The sequence below is a fragment of the Falco naumanni genome, chromosome 1 (assembly GCF_017639655.2).
Source record: "Falco naumanni isolate bFalNau1 chromosome 1, bFalNau1.pat, whole genome shotgun sequence".
Classification (NCBI taxonomy): Eukaryota; Metazoa; Chordata; class Aves; order Falconiformes; family Falconidae; genus Falco; species Falco naumanni.
Window position 1 is genome coordinate 78,922,336 of NC_054054.1, and position 12,346 is coordinate 78,934,681.

At 37.8% G+C, this 12,346-nt stretch overlaps 1 protein-coding gene across 1 annotated transcript in view; it reads right to left on the minus strand.

Annotated features, from left to right (window-relative positions):
• PDGFC (platelet derived growth factor C) overlaps positions 1-12,346 on the minus strand; it is a 135,812-nt gene that overhangs the window by 36,093 nt on the left and 87,373 nt on the right. The window contains exon 3 of the mRNA XM_040600886.1: positions 896-1,076. Within this exon, the coding sequence (XP_040456820.1) occupies positions 896-1,076 (181 nt within the window). The remainder of the gene's footprint in view (positions 1-895; positions 1,077-12,346) is intronic.

Consider the following 12,346-nt stretch of genomic DNA (forward strand, 5'->3'; position numbering starts at 1 on the left):
AGCTTGCAGATATTTTCCACCAACCAAATACCACAGACCACAAGTCTACTTTGGAGATTCACAAAGTGAATTATGAGGAATTTTCACAAAAATGCTCCTTACTCTCTTTAAATATGGAATACCTATTCTAAAACAAGTCAATCCATGTTCTGCTCCACTCTAATGTTTCAGAACATTATCTCGTCCTTAAAAAAATAAAATAAAATCTATAAACATTGTTTTGCTATCACAGATCTTTCACTTAGTGAAAAAAGGTAAAAGAAATCTGTTGACAATGAAAACAGCTACATTTTAGACAATGTCTATTGTTTAATACCTGCAATTTGCAAGCATTAAGTCACATTCAAGAGAAGTCTAAAGTACAGCTTCCAGGGAAAATACAGTGGAAAATGAGTATTATGCATTGTCTGCTTTGTCACTACAATAAAACAACCCAGAAGCATAAGAACTTTTCTGGTTTTGAACTAGGTATAATCACTTGTCTCTGTATGTCAGCTGACTAATAAAAACATTAATTTCTTCAATTTTTTTGCAACTTCCCAATGCTCTTTCAACATTTACACAGCCGATTCTTACACTGATTTTTCTTCCCAAAGCCAGAAAAAATTTTTTTCATAGTACTGTATCAGGAATGCAAACATTTTATTGAAGTTTCCACACAAACAACTGAACCCACAACTTCCCAGTCCAAAGCCATCCAAGAAGAACCACAAGAACACTCAGTTAGTTAAAAAAACAGAAACAAAATGTACAATTCTGGAAGGCTGATTGCTCATTATTATTATTATTAAGAAATAAACAGTAATTAATCCTAAGCTATTAAAAGATTCTTTTGAGCTACCACTTCAAAGACTTTGTTTTCCTGAAATGTTCCAATCTGAAACATGTTACTTACTGGCATAAGAAGTGTATAATGGATGCAGAATCCAGGTTCAGAAGGAAAATATTCATCAGACACAAATCTTATTCTGATCTGGTTTCCTTTGGAGATTTGTCTGCTTGGCACACTACTGGAACCACACCAGCGCCCTAAAACAGTGCCATCACTAGGCTCTTCAATTTCTACAAAGTCGTACCTGAGCAGAAAAGAAAAATCAAATGTTTATTTACTGATAAAATTTATATAAACTTCTTACTTTAATCCATAAACTGTCTCTGCAGTTTACAATTTTTTCTTTTTTTTTTTTTGTAATGCTAAAAGCATGCTACCAAAGTCAGCTATTTTAAACTTAGCTTCCAAGTTGCTACTGGCTTAAATACGTAATAAAATCATGCAGTGAGGTTAAAAAAAAAAAATAGAAGTGGAGTTAGCATTCTTAAAAGACCCATGAGTATGGTTTTGTTTGCTCCTTTTATGGAAAGCAATTACAACATATCGGATAGGGCAGAACAAAGTCAGAGAAAAAACCACTAAAATTGCCTGAGCGTGGCGCAGTAATTTGCACTGCGACATCACCAGCAGTATGCTGCGTGTCACCGGTGAAAGCTCAGGGTCTTGGTGGTACAGAAGGCTTCCCCTCTTGTAATACCAGTGGTAAATAAGCTCCTGAAGGTTAAAGTGGCCCAGGGACACTTGGAAGCACGTTTTTGAGTTTATGCATATCCCAATGAGACATTTGTTGAGCAAAGACATGTCAGAAAGAACCTGGTATTTTGGGAATACTGACTAGAGAGATGTGGGTTGGGAGCTTTGAGAGAGTGAAACAAGGTTGATTTAGTTTCACATTTCTTTTAAACTGTGGTCTGGGTATCCCTGGGGACCTGTGAAGGCTCGGTAAGAAATGCCAGTCAATTATCTTCAATTAGCTTCCATACACCACACAATGGTCCTCACTTCCACTGGAAATGTTTCCCAAATCACAAAAACACTGAAAGCCACTGCTCTAGAAGGTAAGGCTGGTTTCAGTGCTTTAACCTGTTTCAAGCCAGTTCCCCAGCTGCACACCGACAGCATAAACACCAGGGGTTTCAGCGGGATTTCCCCTGTTGCAGCTTGAACCCCCCAAGCCCCTGCAGCAGCACAGCCGGGTGGGCTGTGGAGGCGCGAGCATCCACCCCCACAGCTTTCCCAGGCATTGTTTTACTTTGAAACCACAGCTTGTATTCTAGCCACAAGTGTAACACACCTCTGAGAAAGCTTCAAGGTTTCTGATTTTTTTATGTTCTCTTCTATGTGTAGCCATACACTAAATACACCTCATGTAAATCTAAATTGGTAAATAACGCTGAATCCTTTTCAAGGGTACAAACAGTCCTACCTCTGACGACAGCAAATACTCATATTTTAAAAAACATGCGCACATACTCTACCAAATATCCCAAGCAGTATTTAAGGTGAAAATCATTACCTAATAAACATTTTCTACTGAAGCTTTTTCTGGATTTTTTTTTCAGTAAAGCTAATCTTTATAATGATTCCCAGTTCCCTAGTTAAGACAGCAGGCAATAAATTCTCATGTTGCGTGTTTGTGCAAGACTGACTTGCACGTTTATTATCTCCATTTAAAGGACCAGTATTTTTTCCACTTAATTAAAGATGAATGCAATGAATATGCTCATTAACTGTGTTCAAAATCTATTACTGCCATGTACCATAATTTTAAATCTTTGTTGAACTTGTGATACTAATTACTTTATCACCATCTTCCCTCCCCCCCCCCCCCCCAACACTAATTCCTTTAACTGATCCATCAGTGTTTTTACTTTATGATCAGGTATACAATTTATTACAAAGGCCATGTGTACATTAATTGTACTAAGGTTTCAGGGCTCATCACATCAAAATCATTTTAAGCACTAATTATTATTTTAAGATCAGCTTATGAAGTTTCTCAAAGTAACCTTTATATTTTTTTAGTTAAGAACATGAAATAATGATCTACTTCTCTGACTTGTAAAAAGCGAGTAAGTTAATCATTACATTTATTGACTTAGGCTTAAGAGGTCTGGGGGATCAGGCATAATACGGGTGTTACTGTTTCTACATAACTTGCAGAGTACTTTCTATTGCACCCTTTGGTCTCCTGGTATCCCTGAAATAAAAGAGAAACTCAAGTTCCACAGTGTAAATCATAGACCCTTAAAATAAATGCTAATTAATTCCATCTGTTGAGAGGTAAAATAGAGGGAAATAAGTATTCTGAAAAACCCAAATAAAATTCAGCTTTTGGATACACACGACAGATACAGACAGTTCTGTTTGCTGGGGTGCTTCTTCTATATTCAGTTCTTTTCTCCTTGATCTTTGTATATGGTATTTGTAAACAAGCTGTTATTTGAAAATCAGGAATCATTCTGATTACCTGTGTGTTATCGGTGTTAACTGGAGAGGTTTCTCAACCACCTTTCTCCTACCCTAACATCATTCTGATCAGAAATCCACTTGTTTCCAAGTAATAAATCTGGAAACACTCTAACCATTATATAGCACTCACTAGTACTGCACTGCAGTGTGAAGAATTATCAATATTATTATTTAAGGGATTTAACTAAAACCTATTTTATAATCCAATCAAATATAACTTTCTCATAGCAACATGGTACAGTACATACATCATGGTTTATAATGATTACTCCCTTTCTGCAATGTCTCCCTCAGGACCAACAAAGGAATTGTGTTCTTCTATGCTGAACAAACAATTCTGGTGCTGTAGACAAAAATGTCTGGTTTTATAAGAAAATATGGAAGGTAGAGTATTTTTTTCTTACTGCTGAACACAGATGTAGGTGGAGCTCCCTGCATAATACAGACATTTCACCATCAGCAAGGGGAATCTTTAGAAGTCCTGTCTACATCAACAGAAAAAAGTCCCTCACGTCCCTCACCTGTTTCCTGGACATAAAGACATTTTTAGCCAGTAACTTTATTCCTGTCATCTAGCCTGAATGTGCTGTGAGAGCCTGCCAAAATAATCTTCTGTGCAACTAAAATTCCTTGCATTGCACATCTGGACTAAAGTCTGAACTTATTGTGAAAAGTAACAAAAAGTGGTTCAGATGTTTTAACATTTACGAGATTGTGCTACATCATTCTGCAGCTTCACATCACAGGGCTAAAGAGCAGCAGGGACAACAGCATAGCCATTCAAAATTATTTCCCCATCAAGAGAAGCCTGTACTTGCAATGCAAGATAACTATGACAAATAACCAAGAACTGAGAAGCTATTTTCCATCCACAATGGAGTAAAAATGTTAAAACGCATGTTGTACCAAACAATGAATCCTTCTTTTCTGTGGAACATACAAAGCAGAAAACACAACCCTTTTTGACAATGACTGAAGAAACGCTCTGCTACTAAATCTATGTTCAATACATTATTCAAATATTACAAAGTAAAATTTATGACAAAGAAGTAGTCCAATCTTTCCTGGGATGAAAGATGCTTTTGTCTTTAGTCATGAAGCCCACAATGCCTTCCATTATACCTGTGTCAGAACATGTATGACTCTTCCCTATGGCCTAGGTGCCTAGGACCATAAATTGAATTAACCGGAACAAAGAATGTGTTGGAAGAGAGCAAGGAAGCAATGTAAGTGACTCTAAACTTCAATGCCTTTCCAGCCAGGAAATGTCTTTTCCAAGGGAACAGGTTTTCCTCCCCCTTCTATATTTTTCCTGGGGTTTACACTGTCATTTGCTAAACATATTCTGACAGGCTGTTTACCTTGGCTTGCAGTTTTGTGACCTTTTTGTGGCTTCTCTCTGCCTTCCGAATTCCACAAATACATCAATGAATGTAAGAAGCAGAAACCCACAGGGTAAAACACTTTGTCATATCAGTGACATTGGACCTTTCTAACTGTATATAAATGCATGCTAGACAAAAATCTAGCACACCCATTAAAACAGGTTGTGAAAGGTGAAATACATTTTTCCTTTCTCCTTTGATAAGAACCTGTTTCAATTTTTTTTCTTTTTTTAAATGAAGAAAAAGTTGATAACAACTCCTGCCTTTTTTTATTATTTTTTTCCACTGTGTCCTGTGGGATGCTGTAATATTTCTCTTCCAATTTGTTTAAAAGCACACGGACTTCCAAGGTTTTCCTGGTGCTGGCATAACACAGCAGAATACCTACCTCAGCTGCAGACCAAAAGCATTCAAGATTCCCCAGCAGTTCCTCAGACAAACTGTTATTGACTAGAACTTAGATAGCTTATATTTGGACAGCTTCTATTTTTGGAAACATTGGAAATTACTAAACCTGTCACCACCAAACCATAATTCTGATTTTTTCTAAGCAAAATTACAACACCATCATTCTAAAGGAAAATTTCCTCTCCCTATTTCACCTCCATGTGAAATAATTTTCATTTTTGCTATTGAAATACTTAACTTTCCTATGGAACGGTATTTTTGGTTTTCCATCATTTGACTTAACTGTGTGTTTGTTTAGAAAAAAACTGTAAGGGTACTGGCAACAATCTACACAGCCTTCACCTCTTAGATTCTGTTCAAATTACATCTGTAAGTAATCATATCACTTTCTGTGAAATAAACACTGCATTTACATATAGAGGAAAGTCAGGCCAAATGTTTAGCTTGAAGATGTTTTTTTCAAAGCTTGTCACCCTCACTTGAGGCCTCCTCCAAGCAGCCCAGCCATCCGATGCTGCTCTGAGGGGCAGATTCACATTTACCCGAGTGAAGGGGGAACACCAGAGCACGACAGAGGCCCTCGAACCCCCAGTATCTAACAGCAGACCCAGTCTGTTTAACCAGCCAGGTTGTAACACGCCGTACAGACTCCAGTAAAAACACATGGTGGGACAAGGGGAATGCAAAGCTTATGACAAAGGGCAGGGGGAAGATGAGAGGGCCTGAAGGAGGAAGAAGCCAGACGAGACGAGTGACACGCTACATGAGAGAAATAAGTGGATTTCAGGCAAAGTACACTCCTGCAGATGTAGCAATACAGTTGTAAAAAGAAGAGCACACTGTATCAGTCATTTCATAGGTGGAGAACTTTCTTTTCTATTACCAGTACTACCCCTCTCACTGAAAGTAAAGTATGTTTTCATCAAAGTCTTTTCCTCAAAGACCAAGGTACAGAGACAGATCATGTGAGATAAAAATGACACAAAAATTAAATAATCGATAATAATGAAACTGCAGGTAGTTGTGCACTATTTTTCGGTTTACATTAAGAGGAAATCTTATTTTGGTATTATTTCTTTTCCCTCAGATATGGCCAGGCCAGGTAGTACAACTACCTATCACCCAAGCTTGCAAGCTTCAGAACAGCTGTTGAATTAATTATTTTGCTTTTCCAATGCATTAATTTACATCATACTGTTCTGTATTTGTTGCCAGACAACAATATTTATATGAACCTCATACTGGGAAAGATTGGCCCATTCGCTCCAGTTCTCCATTCAGCCCAGCAGACAGAAGGTTCCTGAAATTACAGACCACTAGCAGTGCACATCAGTAAAAGTTAGCTATTAGTAACTCCACTTGTCAGCCAGGCAGCAGAGAAAAAACCTCAAATGATATAGAAAGCAAATTTCCTGAAGGAACAGAAGAGAGAGGGCACTTTGGCTGAAACGGTGACCCTGTGACAGCACCAGCAAATAATCCATGCAGGGTAAACTATCAATAAAAATTATTCTGCTCAACGTTATCAGAAATATTTGACTGGGGCTACTCTGAATGACAGTAAAGTCAGGATATTGGAAGAAAACTGTTTTTCAAAACCTACCCAATATTAAGTTTTAAATATTTAAAATACTGAGTCTGGATTTTGTCTTTCCAATAGGAATTTCTGAAAAAAAATTACCCAGGGTCATTTGACCTCAGCTCCTGAGGCTCGCGCAGCATGGGCAGTTCTCCCCTGGCATTCATCCTCTTCAGGAGGATTTGGCAGTGCCTTCCACTCCAAGAGGAAACTCCTACAGATATCATTACAGATTACCCAACAACTGAGAAAAAGAGTTACATTCTACGTTTTCTGTCATGCTTGATGTTTTAATGTAAAAACTGAGAAAAGACGGTACAGCAAAGATTTGACATGAAATAGATTTCCATAGTATTACCTGTATCTCCTGATCCTACACACAGTGTTTTAACAGTCACTGGAAAGAAACAGCATACCCAGATATAATCCAAATAAATAACTGATAAGGTCCATTTTTTGTACTCAGAAAATGATGTTTAATTATACACAAGTACCACTTCCAGCAATAGACATCACTTCCAGCCAATAGAGCAAGTGAGCGTAAAACTCCCCAGTATCATGCCATGTCTACATTTTCCATGAAATAAAGATACTCAAGGTATAAACAGAGAACATTTCTAACTGCCGTTCACCAAATATGGATTGTAGTTTCTGCGCCAACCTACTTTGAATACATCTATTTTAGAATATGTAGTACTGTACGTTAGGAACTGCCTTATGGAAACAGAGATTCATTCACAAATGTTAGATGGTTGCCATGGTGATTTCTATTTAATCTTTCCTCATACTGATCAGTAACTGCCTGAGGCTTCTAACACAACTGCATAACTCTATATTTCTACCTTGTTATTTAGGACATATGAAAAAAAAGTTTATCTTTAGATTTCAATTTTCTTCCCCTTCATTCACTGTAAGCCACTTTGATCATAAATGTATGTTTACAACACCGCAAGTGAAAGGGAAAACCATGACAGAGTTCAACCCCCCAAATTCTATGCTTCAAACATTTGAACACTTTTCATTAAAAGAAATAGATGCACTGGTTGTTTGATTTGGAGAAATTAATTGTTGCATGACCATTGTCCAGTCTACCAGAAAACCTATTTTCTTCTGCTGTGGATCCGCTGAAAAGCTGATTTATCACATGAAGCTGAGACATGTACATGTTGCATAGTGGCTTTTGTTACTTGGTGAACTAGAGTCAGAGCACTGCATGCAAAATCAAGAAACTCAAAGAAATGTATCTTTTCATCCTCACCCCAAAACTCTCATTTATATCAAAAGTTTACCTCAGTGTCAGTTGATAAAACTGAGTACTGCTGGAAACATATCCCTTCCCTGATGGCTAGTAAATGGCCACAGAAACACCTCTAGGAAATAAATCATCATGACTAGTACCTAGGTGCACCAGTATCTCCACCTTCAGCATGTGAATATCCTGTAGTCTCTGAAAGTAACTTCTGCGTTGTGGGGAGGAAGGAACTTTAACTTTTCCACAAGAATGAGAAATTGTAAACTAGAGGAGACATTGGTAAATGTACTTAAGATCCTAAAAGAAAATAATTCCATATCCAGACAGCAACACTGTAATACAGGAATATAGAGACCACAGTGTTCAATCCTAGACAGCCTGTGCTGCGAACTAACTTATTCTGGTGTTAACTTCTACTGATAGATTATTTCAAGCACTTGAATAGAAATCTTATAGAAAGAGACATTATAACCCCATAGATCAAAAGTGGAGATAAGAATGAAGATTGTTTCCCAAACTCCTCCTTTTAGAAGTCCAATTGCTAAATTTTTCAGAATCTACCTATACTTATCATCTTTATATCAAAAAGTGTCAGGTATTACCAATGCCAGTCAGGACAAGAAAAATATTTAGCTCTCCTTAAATAAAGATGAAGTTTGGTCTAAAAATGGCACATTATGAGTAGAACAGAGACACAAAACAACAAAAAAAATATATGAAACTTCATACCAACATTACTATGTGTCAAAGTCAAAGATGAACTCTGGACAACTGGAGAGCTTGGAAAGACGTACTAACACATACGAATCAGCTTGCAAACGATGCCCCAGCCCATTTACTTACCTTGGCCTTCATCTTAAGGAAGAAGTTCCACATGGAGTAAATCTCCAAGGGTTTCCATCGCTCAGGGTTATGTTACACTTACTTTTTTCCTATTTGACTACAGATTCTCCTGTAGCCATATAAAATACAGTTAGTAAAAAAAAAAAAAATCCCCGGAATTAGGAGTCACTTGGAAAGGTTATTTCTCAAGGACTAGAAGATGGGTAACATCTATGTGAAAAATTTTCTTCTACTGTTTCACCACCAATCTGTCTGCTTTCTGCTACTCACTGCATGTTTGTTTCTTTAGTACCCTGCACAAGTTATGAATTGAAAAAATAATGTATGTAACAAAACCGGTAATAGGAGTACTCATTGTGCTGCCCACTAGTACTCCTATTTGTTGCCCACCCTCCCTTCTGCCAAGGAATACCCATGCAATTTATTATTATTATGTACTTACAGTACAACACCATGTAGAAATGGGAATCAGAATTCAGGGTCCTGCTGCACGGGACACTATACTCTCCAGAGCACATTCCCCTTCATAGAGAGGCAGCCCACTGGTTACAGACAGCACACCAGCTCAGTAAGTAACCTACACCATATAGTACTACACTCTTCACATTTTGGAGAATGAAATGCCTTACTAAATTATTTCCCAGTACTTCTCTATAAAGTCTAGTATATTTTATCTTGGGAATTACAGAAATCTTAAGAAATCACATGTTCCTACTGTACAGATCAATATTTTGTACAAAACCAAAAACATTACTGGAGCTCAGATTTCACATCAACATCCAAGGCTGTAAAGCATTCTTTCTAACCCACCCCACTATAAAATTTCTACCTCTAGTCACACTGTTCGCATTGGTCAACATTTCTGTTCCAGCTTCTGTGAATCCATAATCATGTTTCTACCATGTTTTTTCAAGCAGCACTTTAAATATTTATTCTAGTATCCCAAATGGTAATTTTTTCTTTATGCATATCCCTTATATCCTAGAATGTAGCAATGGCTCCAGTCAATGATGTGAAAACTACTTGCTAAGCAATTTCCTAATAATATTCAAAAGCATATTTTTGGAAAACAACAACAAAATTCCTAAGGGGCATTTTCACTGTTTGAGGATGCACCCAGGGCAATGCAGGCAGCACCCTTTCCCCTCAAGCACCCTCTGATAATACAGCATCATTACACGCCTGGTCAAGTTTCCCCTCTTCCCTCGCTCCTGCCTACCTCAAGGGGATTTGTGCTCTATCTATGTTTATTTAAATGAAAACACCTTTATTTCTTTAGTTCAGCGATACAATAACATATGGTCTCTTGGCTGCTACACTAGCACACAAGGTTTACCAGTTCAGGACAGACCATTTGTCATGAAGTCCAATATCCTGCTTCAGGACAGGCCAGTAATTGCTATTTGAACAGAGCGAAAAATCCCTATAATGTAACCGAGCAGCCGTATAACACTGCATGAGGTAGAAAATGTGTTCCCAACCCTAGCAGGAGATCAGTTTTCACCTGAAGAGCATAGAGTTTTCTCTCACTTTGAGTTTACCTAGTTATAAATTAAAGCTCAGATAATTATGCAAACCTATTTTTAATCCAACCACAGCATATGAATCAAAGGCCAGTATGAAACGGTACTTCTTAATAATTGTTGCTAGTTTACTGGTCTCCCTTTTCTCATGTTACTGTCAGAAAAGGAAAAGATCTATTTATTTTACCTTATAAAAGCCCTAGGATACTCCCACATGACCATTTAACCTTTTTTTTATAATAAGTAATCTCCCTTTTTGCAGTTTCTCATGCACATGCATCCTCTCAGATAACCTGATGATGTGACGAGAACAGATTAATGTAAATTGCATTACATTTCACTTCTACTTTATCCTAATGGAGCAGCATCAAGTGCAAGACAAGACCGTTACTGATTTGTCTGACTGACAATATTTGCTGGTAATACTGTCTTAACTACAATTTCATGTGAGCAACGTTGTTAACATGTCGGTGATACACATAATGAAACGACCACAGCATGTAGTTGGGAGGGAAAGAGCCAAGGAAGAGGACAAGGGGAGGAAGAAAAAAAGAAAAGCTGCATAACAGGTGAAGAAACACAACGGTCTGTCTAGGAATAGGATGGTTGGTATGTCTGCTATTCCTGCTGAAAAAAAACAGAATAAAGGTGGCGGTGAGCCTATGGGCCTAACTGCACTTAGACCTCCAGGAACTGGAAAACATCAGGGAGGGAGTCCATGCTACATATAAACAAATATTTAGACACTACACAGGGTAACTTTAGATTATGTTGCTGCGCCTGCCTTTGCAGCTTGCATTTGTCCTGACATCAGGACAGAAGAGAGCCACGCCAGAAACTGCAGGTGACTACAGGGCCTGTCTGCACTCCTGGGCTCAGGTGAAGATTGCTCACAGCATGGTTTTGTGCTCCCTTAGAGTAGACATTTACTACTATCTTTTACTAAGTGGTGGGGCAGGAGCAGGGGAACTCCATCCAAACAACTGTTCTTGGAGTACCCTAGACAGAAGCAAGACCCACACCAATCTTCAAAGAAAATAACTTCAGTCTACAACATTAGAAACACAGCCAGCTACAGTAACATGAAACAATTTTAGAAGCAATAAATTAGGATTAGGACCATTTACAAAAATATGTTGATACTGTGGACATAGTTTATTTTATTCAAACAGCTTGCTTCAGATTGAGAGAACCAGGAAGGAATTTTAAGGAGCCTAAAATGTTTTTCAAGTCAATGAGTGCAGTCTCTGGTGTGAAAAAGTAGTAGGAGATTACGTCAACTGCCCACTCATCAGCAATCACTCCTCTAACACTCATCTGGGCTGTGAAGATAGATTTTAAGTTACTTGCGAGATAATATCCATTATAGTGTCCCCTAGCAACAGTGGATACTAAAAATGAATGCTGGGTTTATAGTAAAGGAGGGAAAAGTGGGTGGGCAAGAATGCCCCCAAATTTGTGCAGCATTTCCTTCTGATCACATCATGTAGGCTATGCTGTTCTCTCATTCTCCTCAGAGAAGCATCTCCTTCTCTTTCCCTTTTTTACGTTGCACTTAGATTTGTTTAGAGAGCACAATTTTGCAGCTATAAACCCTTTCTGCAGAACTGAGTTTATTCTTTCTGAGGCTCAAGAAACGTGTGTTACAGAGTAGTCTGAAATAACTGTACTGCTTTTTGGTTTTCTATTTTTTTTACCTTCTTTTACTTCCCGCAATATTTACTTTGTCACATTTACAAAATTGTTATCATGAGAATGGAATTAAGCAACTTTTACTAAGCAGTAGAGAACCCAAAGGAATGTGTATACTTCTGGATACAGTACACAGCTCTGCCGCAGTATGAATGATGGACAGTTGCTAAACCAGCAGAATGGGACCAGCTGAATGATGAGTTAGTGTTTGAATCATTTGGTAATCAGTCAGTGTTTTCTGGAATCATGGAAAATCCTAAAGAAAGAGCTTTCTTAAAAAAACTAAAATAATGATTAAAAAAAAAAATAATAATCAAGGAACCAGAATTTTGTTCAATGCAAACAGAACAGAAAAGAAGC